General features: G+C 41.5%; 1 protein-coding gene across 1 annotated transcript; it reads left to right on the top strand.

Moving 5' to 3' along the window:
- The first annotated feature begins 7663 nt into the window (after window positions 1-7663).
- On the top strand, window positions 7664-19957 carry LOC116818107 (kazal-type serine protease inhibitor domain-containing protein 1-like). The gene is made up of 4 exons (XM_032768776.1): window positions 7664-8123; window positions 16504-16664; window positions 18570-18714; window positions 19827-19957. Exons 1-4 carry the CDS (start codon window positions 7664-7666, stop codon window positions 19955-19957), a joined length of 897 nt encoding a protein of 298 aa, XP_032624667.1.
- The last annotated feature ends 813 nt before the right edge of the window (window positions 19958-20770 follow it).

Raw genomic sequence — 20770 nt, 5'->3', positions numbered from 1 at the left:
ATTAGAGGGCACCAGCCTGATGCATGGGATGAGGCTGCCTGCCATGAATCTGGGCAATAAGGAAATACTAATTATCTTTCACTTAAAAAAAATTCAGAAACAATCACTCATTGGGGCAGTTTGATTCTGCAAACTGACTACATGAAAACTGCAACTTGCTCTTCAAATCCATTACCTCCATATTCACATTTCAGCAAACAAATATCTCACTTCTCTCTCTCTCCTGTTAGCCCTAAAGAGCCAACACAACTTAGAGACAGTCAGCTGGAGTGTGTTCCTTCCTGCTTGTCATCAACATAATTGTCAGTTATACATGAGCAAGCACTTGGAAGGCATTAGGGTTGTATAGGTGCCACTGAGGTGACCATCTGAGGACTGTGAGTTGCACAGGTTTGGCCTGCAGTCATGGTAGCATCCATGGTAGAGATGGGCATACCTTAGGCTTAACTTTCAGAACCCAGGCTGAGTTTGCAGGCCCAGACACTCAGACCTCTCTCAATGTCATTCATCTGACGAAGTGGATATTCACTCACGAAAGCTCATGATCCAAAACGTCTGTTAGTCTATAAGGTGCCACAGGATTCTCTGCTGCTTTTTCAGACCTCTCTGTACATGTAAAGTGAACACTTTTAATATAAATAATTGAGACACAATAAATCAGGACCCCGTGATACCATTTTTAGAGTTGCTTTTGCAGCACAGAATTGCCCTTGAAAGAAATTAAGATGAGGATCTTGAGCATGCCGATGATATTGACCATCATGGACTATGGACTCCTGACCAACTACAGATAATGGTGAAAGAGCTGCAAAAACTGCAGAATCTGTGGGACTTAAGATCAGTGGTGAGAAAACCAAAGTTATGCAAGCTTCCTGTAAAATGGTAAGGAATGACCTGCTGATGCTGCATGTGGATGGCAATGACACTGAATGGGTGAATAGCTTATCCGGGTAGTCAATTGACAGAAGGCAGTTCTATAGCTGCAGAAGTCATATGTCATATCAATTTTGCATCTATGGCATTTCAGCTTCTTCAAAGGTCTCTGTTTAGGCCATGGGATGTCTGTGTGACAACTAAGATAGGAGTGTTCAATGTAATAGTGATGATGATTCTGTTACATGGAGCAGAAATATAGCCATTATAAACAGCTGAGGAGAGGTGTTTTGGGTTTTATTCCCAGCGACAAAAGTTATGGAGTGTTCCAGTGGCTTGATTTTTGTCACAAACAAGGAGATATTTACATGATACAAGCAAGCTGCAGTCTTGCACCAATTGAGAAAAAGACAACTGCAGAGGTGGCATCCTGTCTGACCTGAAGAAGATGGCATGCTTTTATAGAAGGTTTATAGAGCTGAGGTCAAAGGATGGAGAGCAAGAAACTGACCACAAATGATGTTGGAAGGTGTCATTTTGAGGAATTTAAGACTAAACCCTCCCATACTGACTCTTGCTGAAGGAATATTTGCAAGGGACTGTTTGAGATAGAAGGCCATTCTATGCACCACGACATCTACATCACATTCGTGTGAATCTACTGCTGCAGGATGAATATAGCATTTAAAAACCATTTAGAACTGTGTTAGAGAGCTGCTTTGGAGTCTCAGTAGAGCAGTCTTTGGAGGACAGCTGAACACAGATCAGAGTTCACTGGTTTAGTCATAGAGTGGTTAGGATTTTAAATGGCTTTTCACTGATACAGTTTGATAGTTTTCCAAGGCAATCCCACAATACACAAAACAATGGCAACAAAGCAAGTGCATGGTAATTTCTTTCTTTTTTGCTTAGTACTTAGACTGTAAGCTGTTGGGGGCAGGAACTGTTTTTGTTCTGTTTGTACAGCACCTAGCACAATACGCTGTGACTAGGGTTCCTATGTGCTACTGCAATACAAATAATAATAACTGCTAATCTAGCAGGTCAATGTAAACTAGACTTGCTGACTAGTGCTTTATCTTGTCTCATGGGTCCATGCACTACCAGCACTTTGGAAATGGTTCCTGAAGGGTCATGGTGATGACCATTTAACAAAATATTGTTACACACTTTAAGTCACGTTTCAATTTAAGTCATTAACCCCTTATTAAAAATGGCATAATTGGATGTCTTGCTTGGGGTTGCTACCTGAACAGAGGATCAGGAGACTGGTTAGTGAGAGGGAAAGGAAGGAGTATGGTCAGACAAAGAAGGGGTGTGGTTCAATGGTGAAGGAAAACTGTGGAAAGCAGGGTTGCAGAGTGGGGTCTTGGAGATTGAAGAACCAGAAGAGTGGGGTTGAGTAAGGCAGTACTTTGCCCTGGAAGGGTATTTCAGAGGGTTGGGCATTTCAGTCTGAATGGGCAATACATATTGTAACAAGATGTATGCAGAACAACCAAGTCACCAATGGGACCCAATTTTTGTAAACCTCCTCTGTCACCCTCTCTTCTCCTCCCCTCTCCCCGACTTCTTCAGCCATGTTTACCATTAGATAAGTTCTTTAGAGCAGGAAGCATGTCTTCCTATAAGTCTGTGGCAACAATAATACTAACCTTACTGGTAAAGACACAATCATTTCCTGTTACATCTGTGTCATTTTTTATTTTGTGGGGAGCAACAGAATGTTAATGAAAGGAAGAGACTATGAAGTTGTCTAGGCTTCTGCAAAAGACAATCACTACATTTGTCCCTTCCTCTATCCCCCACACGCATTGAAACAAGCTTCAAAGCTTATACACATATTTAGGTAATACTATTTTTATATTAAACCATATAGAAATGTCCCTTTAAATGCTATGTGTGAAAGATCATATTTCCACTCTGTGATTCTTCTTTTCTTCTGTATTTATTTAACACAACATTAGTTATGAAAATTTGAGCAAATTTGTCTTACTAGAGTCATAATAATCATCGTTATCAACTTTAACGTAGCTGCTACTTGTGAAAATTACTTTTGGCAAAGCTATTGCCAGTGAAAGATGGTTCATGGGGTGTTAGGCAGACGTAAATATGGTCATCTGTTCATGCTTCAGTCTTGATCACTTTTATATTACAGTAAGAAAGGAGGCTCAAATACACATTGGATCAGCCCAAGACCATGTTAACACTCCATTGTGTTTGACTGCAAAAATCTATCCAAAATGACCCAAGAAATTTTTATCCAGGATCATCTTCAATTTTATGAAGCAGTAGCTTTTTAACAGCTTGTTGAATTTCCATTGTGTACACCATAGGTAGTGAGAAACTCCATATTTTAAAAACATGTTTGACATGGCTTTAGAGACAACCAATCTGATTTTCCTCTCACGTGCATTCATATATTTTTATTGACTTCAGTAGAGTTAATCCTGAGTTACACCAGTTTAAGTGAAAGCAGAATCAGGCCTAATTTTTAATTACCTTATTTACAGTCTTAAATCTTCAAGAAATATCTGAATTAAAGTGACATCGTGTTTAACATTGGCTATTGGTGAAAACCTCAGGCAACTGCCTGGCTATATTAAGGAGTCCTTCCTAGCATATTTTTGTTTCACAGTTCTTTATGGATTTGAACTCATGTGTTACCTATAGAAAGAGAAGTGCAAAGTTCTTTCCTACTTATTAACATCCTGAATGTCTGCACCGGGATCTTCCCCAGTCTAATTTCTCTCTGCAAACATGGATCCCTACAACAAAGTCCATTCATTTTTCACTGCATACAAACCTCTGAAAACTTCTATACTTTACTGTAGATTTTCATCCAGCGCATTTCCAAGTAATGAAGTTGACACTGGCATTTAGAATCTGTAATGCGAAACAATATGTACAATTATATTTCACACTTCTACATCAAATTCTAAAATATATTAAATGGATCAAGAAGGTGGGATAAGAATCTATTTCCATTAATTCATTAGTCACATATTTGCTGATTCTTAAAGTTCAGAGCATCATTTACATACTTAATTTACCATTTTATACTGTGACCCTACAGTCAGAGGCAGTGCACAGTACAGAATATGAATTAGCCCAGTCATGATGTAGACAATATGAAGTGTATCACAGGTCTCTTCCAAGCAGGCTTTAAATGTGGGCCCTCAGAAGTTAGGAAACAAATGAACCATTTTAACTGACATTCCACAAAAAATTCAGTTTGAGGCAAGCATCAGACATGGAAAATTTGACCTCAAATGGTTAAAGTTTGGCAAAATTATAAGGAACTGAGAACATAGTTTTAAAAGGGAATGGGCCAGGCAACCTTAAAGCAGGCAGCACTTTTACAGTACATCATTTACAGAAAATAAATAATCTAATAACAAAAAAAAAATCACAAGATCAAGAGTACAGCTTCATTATTTATCAGTCATGCATTTGCATTTCACTGAAGGCAACAGTCTGTGGGAAACTGAGGTGGGAACATCACTTTCGGGGCTGGTGCTGGAAGGCTGAAGCCTCTGCACCTGCACAAGGCCCTGAGCTTGAGTGGTCCCCACAGGGTTAGAAACGTATTTTTTAAGCACACAGAGAGTCAGCTCTTCACACAGCAGTGAAGCACTGGGCCTCGTTCTGAGAGCTCCACGTCAAACATGCTCTGGTAAGACATGAAGGGCAAGACATTCTGAGGTGGGTGATGTGTCCCAGTTCGGAGGTGGGGAAAGGAGGGAGCTCCAAGGGTAAATTTCCTCCAGCTTCTCACCACTGACAATGGTGTTTTAGCCTGAAGGCCTTCCAATAGGCTTCTCTGTGGTGAGTGAAGGGCCTTAGTGTTGGGCTTTTCTGTTACGTGAGAGGCCCTAGCAAGTGGGTCCAATAGGGAGGTCCCCAGTGTTCTTGAACCTATCCTGATCACTATGTTGAATGCCAGAAAGAGCATTAGCAGAAGGTCAAAAGATGCAGAACTCATTACTAAATTACTAAAGCATTATATTTTTGAATTCTAATCCTGTCCTCCAACATGCTTGCAACACTACCCAGTTTGGTGCCATCTGCAAATTTTATGAGCATACTCACCATTCCATTGTCCAAGTCATTAATGAAAATATTGAATAGTATCAATGCAGGACAGAACCCTGCAGGACTGCACTAGATACACTCCCAGTTTAACAATGAATCATTGATAATGACTCTTTGAATATAGTCTTTCAATTACTTATGCACTCACCTTATAATAATGTTATCTAGGCCAGATTTCCCTAGCTTGCTTATGAGAACGTCACGTGGGTCTGTGCCAAAAACTTTACTAAAATCCAGCTACATCATGTCTACTGCTCCCATTCCCTCGATCCACTAGGCCAGTCACCCTGTCAAAGAAGGAACTTGAGTTGGTTTGGCATGATTTGTTCTTGACAAATCCATGCTGGCTATTTCTTATACCTATTATCTACAAGTTGCTTACAAATTGATTGTTTAATAAATTGTTCCAGTATATTTTCTTCCAGGTATCAAAGTTTGGCTGATCAGTCTATAATTCCCCAAGTCCTCTTCGTTCCCCCTCTTAAAGGTACTCTGTTGCCCTTCTCCGATCTTCCAGGATCTCACCAGTTCACCATGAGTTCTCAAAGATAATTGCTAACTGTTCCAAGACTGTGTCAGCCAGTTCCTTAAGTAACCTAGGGTGGATTTCATCAGGCCAGTTTGACTACATCTAACTTATCTAAATATTCTTTAACCTTTTCTTTCCCTATTTTAGTTTGTGTTCCTTCCCCCTTGCTGTTGATATTACTTGTGTTGAGTATCTGGCCACGATGAGCCTTTCTAATGAAGACTAAAGCAAAATAGGCATTAAACACCTCAGCCTTCTTGATGTCATCAGTTATTAGCTCTCCTTCTCCTCTAAGCAGAGGACCTACACTTTCCTTCATCTTTCTCTCGCTATGAATATAGTTAAAGAACCCCTTCTTGTTGCCTTTTATGTTCCTGGCTAGGTGGAACTCATTTTGTGCCTTAGCCCTTCTGATTTTCTCTCTATATATTTGTATTATTCTTTTGTAGTCCTCCTTCATAATTTGTCCATGTTTCTGGTTTTTGTAGGATTCCTTTTTGCTTTTAAGGCCATTAAAGAGCTCCTGATGGAGCCTCGTTGGCCTCTTACTATTCTTCCTGCCTTGCCTTTGCACTGGGAAGGTTTGCAATTGTGCCTTAAATGTTGTCTCCTTGGGAAACTGCCAGCTCTCCCAAATGTCTATATCCCTTAGATTTTTGTCTCATGGGACCTTGTCTACCAGTTCTCTCAGTTTGTTAACGCTGCTTTTTTTTTTTAAGTCCACTGACCTTATTCTGCTACTTTTACTCCCTCCTCTCCTTAGAATCATCAAATCTATTGCTTCATTGTCACCGTCACCCAATTTGCCTTCCACCTTCAGATTTGCCGCCAATTCCTCCCTGTTGGACAGCATCAGCACGCTAAACTGGCTGTCCTCTGGTTACTTCTGGAATACAAAGTTGTCTCCAATATATTTCAAGTATTTATTGGAAATTTTACGTTTTGCTATGTTACTTTTCCAAAAGATGTCTGCGGAGTTGAAATCCTTCCCTTAGTGGGGCGTGCTCCATTCCTGTCCACTTGCACCGCAAAAAACAGCTTAGACTCTACTGGTTAGGTAACCGTGTTGTGCAGTTTATTTAAATTCCCTCCACCACCTTCAAATTTCCACACAGAAGTACAATTTACAGTGTTCCTTGTATCATCAGCCCTCTCCCCAAGGCCTGAGATAAGATGAGGTCTCCCTTCCTTGGGAGCTCTGAATCTGGGCTCAGCTAGCCCAGCTCCTCTCCCCTGTCACTTTCTTCCTGTGTCTTTTTATCAGTCCTCTGTTTATGAACTAATTAATCCTAGAGCACCACCCAACCTGCCAGCCTGATTGGATAATTACATTCCAGTGACAAATCAGACCACTCTGGGGGAACCTAATTAGTGCTACAGTGATCAGAGTGCTGTCTGACCTGCTAGCTCCCAGCAGCGTGTCACCCCTATTACTACTATTTTCACAAAGGCAGGGGGACAGAGCCAGAACAATGAATCCAGGGACCCAGCTCCATGTTTGAAGTTCAGATCTGGGTCCAAAGTGTGATGGCTTGGGGCCATCTCTATAAAGGATCCATAATGGAATTATTAATCCAAACACACACAGACTAGGGAGATATTTGGACCTAAACCTTGATCCAAATGTCCTGGCTCTGGCTCAGCTCTAGAGTAAGTCCCCTGCTGTTTTGGGCATTAATTTCCATCCATGTTTAGTTCTTTGTGACTAACACTATTAAGGGAGTGAGAAAAAAGAGGGAAATAGAAAAAAGCATGTACTTCTTTGCTCTTTCATCAGTTCATTCTGTACCTCTTCCTATAGCAGCTACAATATAATGTTTTTCAATAGAACAACTCTTCAAATTTGGCTCAAGGAGACCCTGAGCAAACAGCATTTCACAAATCTTCAACTTGGCTTTCAGAAGGGAAGTGTGTTTCATATGTATGCAAGACCTGCTTTCCAAACTACATTAGAGAAAAGCTTCTAGGTTTGTATGCATTTTTATTTATCAGTTCCAGATCAGGAACCTGATGCTAATTTCTCTTTAAATCCTCCACAGTACATTTATATTCCAAAAACAAAAAAAAGAGTGTGACGTTTTTTCTAGCTCACTCACTCTTGCTGTGGGGGGTTCCCCCCTCCTTGGTTTTACTCCAAAGACCTTTGCATTTCATTACATTCTCAAGATGAAGATTCTGGAAGTTACAGTAGTGTTAGCAGCCCTGGTACAAGTTTCTCAAAGTTTCCCCACCTTGTACTACAGAAGTTGGTTGAGATTGTTAAGGGAAGGAGATAGCTGTGGAAAATGCAATTTAGAACTTTGCTCCAAGCCTACACACTGTCCAGCCGGGACTGTATTAGATCAGTGTGGCTGCTGTCCTGAATGTGGGAACGTGGAAGGGCAGATCTGTGACTTGGATAAGGTCAATCATTTCTACGGGCAGTGTGGGGAGAACTTGGAGTGCAGGCTGGATGCCGATGAAACCAAGTCTGGGGAAATCCCTGAACCACAATGTGTCTGCAAATCCCAGGAAAGTGTTTGTGGACCCGAAGGCAAGACCTATGCGAACATCTGCCAATTCAATGAGGCTTACTCTGAGAAGAGAAGAAATATCAACATGAAGCACAAAGGACCATGTGAATCAGGTAACACATAGACATGTATACCAAGGAGACTGTTCTCTAAAGCAGATGTTAATTTCTAGAAATATCTTTTAATGTTTCAGCCTACTTACAGCAAAATAATGCTTCAGAATCATTATAATTACTCTACTACTTCTCTGAGATTTAAACAAGTAGTTCATCAGCTGGTGTTTAATCTTACGTGTTGTAAGCTTGTATATTACCATAGTAGATTTTATATCACATGGTCCTCCAAATATGTGGTATGTGAACTTGTATATTACACAAGTTATATGTAAAGTTATATATGACCATAAGGGAATTAATATCACAAAGTCACTAATAAGTGAAAGATGTTCAGAATAGCTGAGCAGAAAGTGAAATGTGGTGAGGGTCAACCACAGAGATAAAAAATTTTTAGAATTATTATTATTTAATGCCTGAACTGATATTGCAGAGGCTGGTAGCAAGGCAGGTCTTTGTTAAAAAGGTGATGGAACCGGAATGGAATAGAATATAATAGGGTTTGGAAATCACTTAAATAAAGTTCCATTCTTGGTATAAAGAGTTAAAAATAATGTAACAATGATTATTAAAAGATCTAAACATCCACTGATGATTACAAATCCACACATAATTTCCCTAAAGCCATTTGCATTCATGTTGATTATATAAAATTATGAACCTCATTTTTGTTTGTTGAGGCTTTAAACTAAATACACCTTTGGCTATATTTTATTTGCATAGGTAAGAAACAAGCATTCAAATGCAGCTACACTGCATGGCAGGGTGGTGGGAGAGAGAATGAAGTGGTTAGGGTAGTTACTTGAACACTGGCTGTTTTTACAGTCTGATTTTAATGTGATTCATCCTTCAGGAATTAGTGTCACCATCTCACATAGCAGATTTCTGAGTGACCTAATACGCAATATGGATAGAGGTCCAAATTACACATAGCTAGACACAAATAGGGACTCAGAATCCACACATAGAGGGACTTTCTATGCAAGATCTCAAAGTGTATATATGTTTGCAGCTTATGTAAGATTATATGTAGAGTTCTCACACAAATCTGTACACATGCATATGAATATTCCTGTTTAAAAATGTAATGATGCATCATCTCCTATCAATTGTTTTATATAGTACAAAATGTTGCTTGGAAGTAGCCTCATTTCTCTGCAGAGAATTTTAAGCTTCTTGTCTCTGCATGACTTTCTCCCCTGAAGCTTATTTAAATTGTTTGCTTGTTTCACTAAGCTGGAATAGTAAGCGCTGAGTGCAAGCAGAACCAAATGTTCAGGATCCTCAGGTTTGCACATCAGCAGACATGCCAAAGAAAATTCTCCAAATGTTACAGCCCCACTGCCCCTTGGAACAGAGAGGATATTGCAGAAGACTAAAGTTGGACTGAAAAAATGTGCTTGAAACAGGAGAATACCAAACTGTTCAACAGATAACTTCTTGCGGGGCCAGATTCAGAGGTGATAGACATGATAGCTTGTACGTTGGTTACTGGTACAGCATTTGGCACAACAGCCTATAGTCCTCCAAGGGCCATGTCATATTCCCGCTGGGTTCTTCCTATTCTTGGCTGTGAACAGACAACTCTGGGCCAAATTCAGAAGTGATATAAATGGTAGATTTTGTGACACTCTGGTCCACATATATTTGCTCCCTGAACCCAGGGGGCCAGTTGCATGAGGGTGGAGATTCATTGTCAGGGGAGGGGACACAGCAATCCCCCGCTCCTGTAGGGGGTTTGCCAAGCATCTTTAATTTGTGGCCTTGGCTCCATAGGAGTGTGGCTGGCCAAGGAGCTCAGAATGTGCACATCCATTGATTGTCCTGCTCCCACCCTCCCTCCAGCCATCTCAGTGCCAGGCTGTTCCAGCTCCCCAACAGAGTGGGAGTTGTTGTCTGCCAGCCTGACACCCACTTCAGACTTTGTCATGAGGATCCTACATGCTGGCAGTAGGGAATCCAGCTACAGGGACTCCAGCTACATGAACTTACATTCATGCTGGAATGGAAGAATTGTTTCAGGAAAAGCAACCAACTAGAGGATGCAAGATAAAGTCGCTCCCCTTGTCTCCATCTTATCTTGTCCTCTCCAACCCTACTAGAGTCCTTGTTGGGTAGCACTGCTGTTCTAGCCCATCTGTTCATTCTCCTCTCATGGCATTAGGGTGACCACATGTCTCAATTTTATAGGGACAGTCCCGATATTTGGGGCTTTGTCTTATATAAGCACCTATTACCCCCGACTCCCATCACTATTTTTCACAATTGCTGTCTAGTCACTCTACCTGGAATGCCAGAGCTCCATGGGGAAAGGTTGATACTGACTCTCCTAATGTTCCTCTGCACACGGTGTTGCATACATAGAACTAGTCACTTTAAAGAGAATCTCGGAGGCTTTAGTTTATATTCTCCTTGCAATTTACCAGTCAAACACTGGAGTGGAGAGCATGCAGTGTGTCCTCCTCTGGCCACACCTTCTGTTCCTTAGCAATCCCATTTTCTGCTGCCTACACACTGATGTGAACAAGGGCAGCATATCAGCACTCCAGTATATTTACAAGTGCTCTTGCAGGTGGCAGGCAGCTCAAGCCCTGATTCTGATCCACTTTGTAACTATGTAAATCAGTAACTCCTGAATCCTGGGAGTTAGACTACATGACCCTTGCTGTCCTTTCTAACCCTATGATTCTAATACTGATTCTGCCTCTGTCTGTCTGTCTGGCCTTGGACAAGTTATTTAGCCTCTGTGTGCCTCAGTTTCTCCAAGTGTAAAATGGGCATAATAGTTCTTGCTCACTTTTGTAAAGCACTTTGCAATCTAAGGATGAAATTCACAGTATTGATATAGCAGCAGGGCAGAATATACACCTTATTTAATACTTGTGCACCGTGCAATGAACAGGATGATGAGACTTTGTTTTACTTTACGGCAATAAAACTATATGCGATCTTCGGGGAAAACATTAAGAAGTTACCAGAGGCTGCCAAGCTGTCATGCAAAGCTCTTTGAATTGTCTTCCACCACGTGAAAGAATAGATAGGATTTCAAAGAGGAATATTTGCTTAAAAGCCAAGTTCCAAAGGGTAAAAAAGGCATTTTAGCTCTAAAGTGGCAGAAAAAAGTAAAAGATTAAAAGATATTTTAAATCTTATGTCACTAGCACAAATGCCCAATGATCTAGATGAGGATAGTACATTGAACGTGCTATTCACCATTGCTCTGTGCCTTGTGAGCTTGTTTACAGTGCTGCAAAATGTGTGTAAAAGGCAACCATTATGTTGTGGCAGTGCTTTATACCACTTTCACACAGCTACCAGTAACTCCAAAAGGTGTAAGGCAATGGAAAGTCTAGGCCCTGAGATTGGCAATTTATCTGTGCCTAGGCATTCTGCTGGTTGTCCTTTAAATGAGAAACAGATGCTGGGCACTGATCTGTATCTTTTGGTAGCATTCTATAAATATATACATCATTAATCTCAATGTATGTTGTTTTCATACTTTTCCTTCAAAGCATCTCCTGTCCTAAGGATGCTGAATAGATTAATTGTATACAGCAACTGATGAATAAATAAATAACAATAAACTCCTTTCATCACAAGAGCAGATTTTTATCTTCTGTCTGCCACAAAACCACACAAAGTCAAAGTCACACATGAAAAAAGGCCCTTTTTCCTTCCTCAGAAGGTTGGTCTGATTGATTTCTAGCTTACAAATAGTGTAATAGCTTACAAAGATTGTTAACTGTATTGATGGCATGCAGATTCTCCACACTTAATCCATCCTCTTTCAAACCTTTGCTGCTGTTGATTTCACAAAGCAATAGACCCACCCCAGAGCATTTCTCTTTACAGTCAGCAGCACAAAATACCAGATTATTTTAATGGGAATTTTATACTAAAGGAGCAAAGGAATAGCTTACCACCTTGTGTGCATTGTGTTACAAATCAGACAAATAACAGTAAACATAAATATCATATAGTTGGAGAAATATACATTTTGTTGTTACCAAATCAACATTCTTTAGTTTGATGTTGGATTGAAAAAAATACAATATCACTTAGAAAATGATTTCTGCATTTTTTTCAATCGTTTTGGGGCTAATGGCTATTTTTCTCACATCTGCGGTGGCAGCGATGTGACAAACACATAGTAGGGTAAAATTCATGGCCAATATTTTCAAAAGCAACTAGTGATTTTGAATACTCGCTCTCCCTCTAAATCAGGCCCCCTTAAAGCATCTCATGTTGAGCACCCACAAATGGAGGCACCTCAGTCACTGTTGTAAATCCCGGACCATACTGCTAGCTCAGAGTGCAAGTACACTATCTGGTCTATGGAGAACTTGGGGTCATCTATAGCTTATCTTCCCCATCCCTTTGCACAGGTGCTCAGGAGAGAGGTTATAAGGGAAGCAGCTGGGGGAAAATGATGTTTGGTAGATAATGCTTCAAAGCCAGAAGTCTGGCAGCTCCGTGCTTGAGCATCCACATTGCATTGTAAAAATTGCTGGGCTCAGGTCTTACAGGCATGCTTATGTATCCAAACTGCACTGTGCAGACCTTCTGACCTGGGTCTGTGGCTTGAGCTGATTCCACACTCCAGAATGACAGGGCTTGGTCCTGAGTCTCAATGGGACTCCAGTTGTTACTCAGCACCACTAGCAGAGTCTGGGGGTCTGAGTCCAGAGGGGCTCCAGGCCTCAATCAAACTGATTTCTGTTTGGCTGGAAGAGGGGCTTGGGCTCAAATTTCTGTCTGAACTCGGCTTTATAGTGCAGGATAGACATACCCACTGTGGCCATTCCCCCAGCCTGCTCAAGAACTCCCCACCCTTTCTCCCGCAGAATGCCACTCTGTGGCATGGAAGGGGTTGCAAACCCCAACCTCCCTACCCCTGTTGCCTCTTCAAAACTTGTCCTTATTGACTCCCCTACAGAAGCACAACTGGGATGTTTCAGGCCTCATGGTGTTGGTGAAAGGGGAGGCTGGATTTCAGTCATAAAGACTGTGCCAACCTAGAATGAAGGGAATAGATACACTGCATGTAAGATGCTCCCCTCAGGAAATTCTAGAGTAAGGTATGTGTATTAAGGGTAAAGGCACAGTTATGTGAACACAGACACACATGCAAGGCCAGAGCTGGAGGTATGCAAGACAGGGGTAATGAGAAGGGCAGGAAGCCGGTACAAATTATCAGGGCCCGGCAGTCCGGAAGGGGGCCCAGGGCTTGGCTTCTCCAGCTTCGTCGGCCCTGTTTAGCCGGTCTGCCCTTGCTTGGAGGCCCAAAAAATTTTTTTCACTGGGGCCTGAACCCGCGCTCAGCTGCCCTGATGCAAGATCAGAAACACATGCAAGGGGAACTTTTAAAAATTTGGCCTTCAATATATATTCTTCTTAAAGTGCTGGATTACTTGAGTTCACTTTGCCCCTGCAACAGGCAGCAAGATGTTTTGTAAAACCAGATTCTTAAATCATTCTGGGTTATTTTTAATCTATTAGCACCTCACTTTTGATTGGAATTGTTAAATACTGCAAATAATTTGTGACTATTCACTCAACTTCCAAGGGTCTGCTTGGTTTGATCAAGTCCATATACCTTTTTGTTTGCTATGGGTGTGTGAGCTTGCACAGTGCTGAGTGTTCTCGCCCCAATCCAGCAACATTCTTAAGTACATACTTCACATCAATCAATCAGATTGCTCACATGCTTACAGTTAAGTCTGTGTTTAAGTGGTAGATGGGGGCTAGAGTGCTCAACACCTTGCAGCACTGAGTCCTGTTTGCAGGGGCAGCTCCAGGCACTAGCATGCCAAGCATGTGCCTGGAGCGCTAAGCCACAAGGGGCGCTCTGCTGGTTGCTGTGAGGGCGGCAGGCAGGTTGCCTTTGGCAGCATGCCTGCAGAGGGTCCACTGGTCCCGTGGCTTCGGCGGACCTCCCGCAGGCATGCTGCCGAATCCACAGGACCGGGGACCTCCCCCAGGCAAGCTGCCAAAGGCAGCCTGACTGCCATGCTTGGGGTGGCAAAATACCTAGAGCCGCCCCTGGCTGTTTGCAAACAGCCTCACAGGCAGGGTTGTGTTCACAGGAATATCTGGAAAAACTGAGTTCTTCAGATGAATACTTGGATCAGCATCTGAGAACAGGTATCCAAAAGTAAGATTTATCTGTTTAAAAAGTTTCTCATCCAATCTGTGAGCAGAAATAACTACCTACATAATGACTAGTGACAAGTCAAGGTAAACATTTTGGCTCCCTAGGCTTACCTGTACTTCCATGTGGAGTCCCATTAAAGTCAATAGAACTACCAGTAGTAAAGTTAAGCAAACGTGAAAATTTCTCATTCCAACTATTCAATGTATCCTTATGAATTCTGAGTACATTAGGAAACTTTGAAAATCTCAGCCCTAAAGGATTTGAATGCCTAATTCTCATTAAAGCTCATGTGAATTAATTGTTCAAATACTGCAGTCAGTTTTGAAAATCTGAGTTTAGAAGAAAACCAGGATTTTTTAATGACCAATACATAAACAGCAAATGAGATAAATTTGCTGGATATTTTCTCTGCAATGCATAATTTGATCTGGTCTGTATTTGATGTTGTCAGCACCTAACTAGATCAGTTATATCTGACTGCATGTATTGAAACTGTTGTTTAGAAATCTGGAGCATTGCTGTGACAATTTCAGCTGCTGATGCATTCATTCTGCAGAGACTCAAACATTACAGGCAAAAATGTATTTATTTACCAACGCTCCCATCTCCAAGCACCTGGGACTCAGGACAAAAACACATTAAACCCAAACTGGACCTAATGTCCCAGAAAATACAGACAACTTTAAGAAAAGATAGGAAACATACGTTCGACTGAAAAACGTGTGTTAGTTGTGGACAAACATACTTGGGGAAAAATGCAAATACAGTACCAAAAACTAGGCTATAACAATGATCATGTTGTTTTTTTTCTCTGATTGTTGATGTAACAAATCATATAGTACGTTTGATACATGCGTAGTACATGCTGCATATGTGTATTCAGTAGATGCATTCATGGACATTCAGCCTGACCCTTATACTTTAACTGTTTATTTTCTTGTGTTCAAAGCACTGGATGGGCTCCCTCTTGTGGTTAATGTAAACCTTTTCTTCTGACAGCCAAACGTGAAACGCTAGGGAATAAATTAAGGTAACTTTGAACTATAGCTGCTTACTTTTTATTGGGTAAAATGGCTCAGATAACTGGCCGTTCATAAGACCGAGATTCTACTGTGTTGGTATTTTATTACCTTTCTGTAACATGCAAAAATGCATTCTGTGCTTTTTCAAAGCAAAGCACTGATATGTGCTCAAAAATATTAACAATTTTTAAACATGTTACATTAAGCTGTGATCAAATTAGGCAAGATAGAAAAGGCTTAAGCCCAGGTATTTTAAGAATTGCTCCACTCAACCTTGCAATTCTTCATTCTGCATGTATTGATCTCATTTATAACCTCTGCAGCCTGGTATAAGGTTATATTGCGTGTTTACATTGTAAACTTCTGTAACTGTGTAACTCACCAAACAGGAAAGAAGCATTAATTAGTGTAAAGGGCCAGTCTTGCGGACAAAGGGGCCCTTGGAAGCAAATGAGCCGTTGTGATATCTCAGAAGGACAAAGACTTTGATTACCTTCCCCACTGGCACAAAGAGGAGTCAGGCACTGACACTTGTTCTATCAGTTTGGAGTCTGGGGAGAAGGGGATAAAAATCTCTGACAAGGAGAAACTTGGTTGTTTTTGCTGCTTGGACTCTAAAGGGGCAAGAATCACTAGGCAAAAGCCTTCCAGCTGTTTTGCCTGGGTTAGCCCCAAAGGACATATAAAGTCAGCTTATGACAGCAATTTCTATTATCTTTTGAAATTCAAGACTGATACTCATTTGTTTGTGTATGTTACCTACTTTAACCTCATAACTCCCTTTTTTTTTCCTTTTCTTATTTAATAAACTTGTAGTTAGTTTATTATGGGATTTGCTATAGGCACCATCTTCAGGTTGTGTTCTGAGTAAGTGACTGGTAGTAACCTGAATATTGTTGGGATATTTGGTGTAAGTGACCATCTGTGATGCCTGGGTGGCAAGATAGACCGGAATGCCCAAGGGGACTGTCTGTGCCTCCATGGTAAGAGTATTCTAGTGCATTTGGAGTTCACACTTGTTTTTGGGTGGGTGAAACATAATTATAGAACATACCACCAGTTTGGGGTGTTTGCCAGCCTCAGGGCAGACTGTGAGCTGCTCCAGACCGCATGGCAATATTGTTTGACATTTTATTACTGTGTATAGGCAGTTGCATTTTACCACGTCTATCTATCAGGCTCTTTTCATATTGGTTCCTTGCAGCTCCTGTTATTTCTTTGCCACCTCAAGATGCCCAGAATTTCACAGGTAACGACATCATCTTTGGCTGTGAGGTGTCAGCCTATCCTATGCCACACCTTGAGTGGAAGAAAAAAGGGAATAAAATGTTTCTGCCAGGAGATGATGCCCACATCTCAGTCCAGGTAGATTATGCTTATTCCACGGTTCATATTTTTTACTATTGAGTTGTGGGGAGGAAATGGAGGTTTTCATTTTTACTGCCTTTCTCCTGTTGCAGAGACAAGTTGGGTGAAGTAATATCTTTTATTGGACCAACTTCTCTTGGTGAGAGAGACTGGGTTCAGGTCTCCTGTTGCTTCACTATATAGCCCAGTTTATCTGCATATGATAAAAAGTTTAGAAAACCTGACTTATGAGGAAAGATTAAAAAAACTGGGCACGTTGAGTCTTGAGAAAAGAAAACTGAGTGAGGACCTGATAAGTCTTTAAATATATTCAGGGCTGTTATTAAAAGGATGGTATCCGTTGTTCTCCATGTACACTGGTGGTAGAACAAGAAGTTATAGGCTTAATCTGCAGCAAGGGATACTTAGATTAGATAGTAGAAAAAACTTTCTCATTACAAAGATAGTTAAGCCCTAGAACAGGCTGCTATGGGAAGTTGTGGAATCCTCATCACTGGAGGTTAAGAACAAGTTGGATAAACACCTGTCAGGGATGGTCTAGATTTACTTGGTCCTGCCTCAGTGCAGGGGCATGATTTCAATGATTTCTCAAAGTCCTCTCCAGCTCCACATTTTTATGAATCTATGAACGTCAATAACAGGATATAACACTATTACAAAGCCTGTTATTATGATAAATAGCTTGCTAGCAGGGGATGCTACGGTATAATCCTGCCTGGGGAATTAAGAGAATTCTGCTTTCAGAATACTTGATGAGAGAGGACAGCATATGTAGAGGAAGAAGTAAGCCCTGAATGTCACACTGTCTTGGCTCTCTCTAATGGATCTGATCAGGATCCAGAAGTCCTTACCAGGCAAAACTCCCATTACCTTCATTGTGATTTTTGCCTGCATAAAGACAAAGAGGATCTGGCTCTCTGATCATTGGCAGTTAAGTAGCTGCTGTCAAGAATAAAAGTGTATATTAAATCTAATCCAAGAGTGTATGCAAGGGTGGTATACCCCATGCTGAGGAAGAGGTTCCTCCACCTCCTTGTATGGCAGGAAAAATAAGAGCTTTCTGGCCCGGAAGGTGAAGTGACTGCAGGGCTCGGTAGGGGCAACAGCCTTTAAAAGGAAGTGTTTGGGTTGTAGGAGGGGCCCTGGATTCCAGAGGTGAGAAGACCTCTGCTTGGACCTGGGCTGAGAGGCCCTTTGTCACCTTTTATGCTATTCAGGCCTGGGCACTGTAGGCAAAGTGAAACAAGTTTGCTTTGAACTCCTGGCCATATTTGGGATTCACCACCATTCTGGAGCCAGAGCTTCCATAGACCCCTGCCTGGAAAACGTGGAGCCTAGCACTCAGCCAGATCAGGGCAGGAGCCAGCTGGTCTGCCCAACAGGAAGGGCAGGGTCTCCTCCCATAAAGACAATACATCACCTATGATTAGAGGGGAGTGATATCCCCTGGAAAATGAAGGTGGGGCTGGGCAAGCTGGTCACATCAGAAGACAATAGAGGGACAGAGATCTAAAAGCCACCATTTCCACCCGCCTGTACCCTCACCCCCAAAAGACTTATGAGGATGAGAGGTAGGGCCCAGGAGGCCTATGGAGAAGCTTACCTATGGAGCAGAAGTGGAGTCAGGTGGGGGTTAGGGATGCAGAGCAGGGAGGGGGTCAGGGCTGAGTGTTGGAGAAGTTTGGGGAAGTGGGCAAGGGCAGCATGAGTTGAGGGGGCCCAGGGCAGCACAATAGAGGGGCACATAGGAGTAGATAAAGCTTGGAGGCAAGGGGTAGTGGCAATGTACAGTAACGGAGAGCAGGGTTTGGCCCCAAACATAATCCTAGTAATTACCCTTGTGAAAAGCATCCTCTTCTCTGGTGTCTGCTAAATCTTGACAGTGTATCTGCCTTCTCTCAGGCAAGAGGTGGGCCTAAGAAATACGGTGTGACAGGGTGGCTGCAAATTCAAGGCATCAGGAAATCGGACGAAGGCATCTACATCTGCCAAACAAAAAACAAGTATGGCACTGCATATGCGTCTGCAAGACTGAAAGTCATTGATGGTAAAGTGTTTTTCTTTTGAGGTGAACAATTTTCAGCATTTGGTTTCAACATTTAGAGCCCGGGTTTCAAATGCTTCTGCCTCACCTGGTAATGCAAATCCTCTGTGTTGGCACTTGAACTGATGCGCAGGTGCATAAAGCAGACAATTGCCCATCAGACTGTGTGGATCTGTCGGGGGCTGAACACCCTCAGTTCCCACAGACTTCACCTCACAGGGATTGGCCCGTATGTGCTCAGGTGAGTGTCCAAATGTGAATGTCCTGTTAAGAGGCCCACATTTGAAAACTGTGTTCTGTCATTCTATCCTTATCCCTTATCTCTTTGGTATTTTTAGTCAAAAATGTGTATGAAGTGCAGTAAACAAAAATAGATAAACTGGTTAATATCATGGGGGGGTTGCTACAATTTTCCACCTGAAAGACACTGTGGATCACAGCTGTAAAGTTGTGCCATCCCTTTTTACACAACCCCCCTTTGACTACAGGTAGAGTTCCATACCAGAACTATAGCTGCATGTGGCTCTGAGCAATTCTTAGAACTTCAACAATTCTATTTAATCATTTATTTTTTGGAAAATTAGGAAGGAATTTGGAATTGCTTTTAATAAGGATGTTTAGAGAAACATATGATGTAACTTTTACTATTTATTTTTGATTGGGTCCAGTCCTGGAGGCTAAACTCCTTTTAACTCCAAAGCGAATTGTGCTTGTATTGCATGGGCAGAAGCAAGCTACAGTGTTCATATTTCCCTCTTCATATGGGCCTCTTCTCTTTGCCAAACAATGGGCTTGACTCTACAATGGTAACTTCACATGCAGAGCACTTGCAGGATCAATTCATGGTTTACTTGTGTTTGGAACAGAGTTAAAATACATGTATTTTGCACACTTGAGAGTGGAAGAGAGAGATAAATATGGTAAAACTCCCATTGACATCAATGATACAGAAACAAGCCATCAGATATTGCCTTTCTCTCCAAAAGAGAACTTGGTAACCCATTAATACACTTGTAACATGACTTTAGAATTCTACAGTGAGCATATCTTCCTCTTAGTTCTTGCTTTGTGTATGTTCCTTTTAATGTGGAGATCATTTATGTCTTGCTGTGCAGGTTCATCCTCTACATTTAAGATTTCTGCTGGCAGCAGAATCACAAGCTACATTACAGATTATGAAGACTATTATGACCATGCTGAAGAGGATGAGGAGGAAGAATATGAATCTGGGGACTATGAAAATTGAAATAATTCCTATGATAGTCTAGATATATTAAGGTTCCAATATCCTTCCCTTTCAGCTGTATTTACCAGTGTGATCTGTTCTGTAAAGAGTCTCTTCCTTCCCACAGTTTATATAGCACTCTTCTGGAATTTTCAGGATGTGCTCAGTCATTTGGCCAAAGAGTACTGTACTACATATCGGTAATAATAATCAGATAGACCATAGGCTGGTATTGTCAGATGATTGAACACAACTCTTAAACATGGACCTGCCTATTAACTATTCTGAAAAGATCATCTTCTCTGTTTTAATTTTTTTCAGTGTTGAAGATTGGATTAACAAAATCAGTTCTGAAACTAAAGGAACTCTTTAGCTCCCATCCATTATCTTCTTTCTGCATTGCCATGTAGATATCAAGAGAGCAGTCACAAAAACAAGTAGTTACGATTGCAAAATAGTTTCAGATTAAACTCCTTTAACACTTTCAGAAAGACTTTCCTTTTCTGGTTTGATAGCTTCCAGTGTTAGTCTCTGCCAAAAATGAATTGTCTGTCTTTTTTTTTTTTTAATTTTTTTTTTTTTTTTGAGCTGAGTGCATGAAACAATTACACTTTTCCCACTGTATAAAAACAGTAGGTTTCCTAAGCTGTCATTCTAGTCAGTGGCAGAAATTTACTATCTGGGACCCAAGGAGCAGTGAGGGAAATCTAGGGCTGCCTGTGTAACCGACAGACATAGTGTATGCAGGGGCGGCTCCAGGCATCAGCATGCCAAGCGCATGCCTGGGGCAGCAAGCCACGGGGGGCGCTCTGCCAGTTGCCGCGAGGGCGGCAG

Source organism: Chelonoidis abingdonii, chromosome 7 (genome assembly GCF_003597395.2).
Source record: "Chelonoidis abingdonii isolate Lonesome George chromosome 7, CheloAbing_2.0, whole genome shotgun sequence".
NCBI classification, from domain to species: Eukaryota; Metazoa; Chordata; order Testudines; family Testudinidae; genus Chelonoidis; species Chelonoidis abingdonii.
This window is presented reverse-complemented; position numbering and strand designations above follow the sequence as displayed.

What these genes read in the sequence shown, in the direction of transcription:
- LOC116818107 (XM_032768776.1), top strand. Translation starts at nt 7,664, where the DNA reads ATGAAGATTCTGGAAGTTACAGTAGTGTTAGCAGCCCTGGTACAAGTT. An exon ending in CAAAGGACCATGTGAATCAG is followed by an intron (nt 8,124 to 16,503) that starts GTAACACATAGA and finishes GGTTCCTTGCAG; the next exon opens with CTCCTGTTATTTCTTTGCCA. An exon ending in ATGCCCACATCTCAGTCCAG is followed by an intron (nt 16,665 to 18,569) that starts GTAGATTATGCT and finishes GCCTTCTCTCAG; the next exon opens with GCAAGAGGTGGGCCTAAGAA.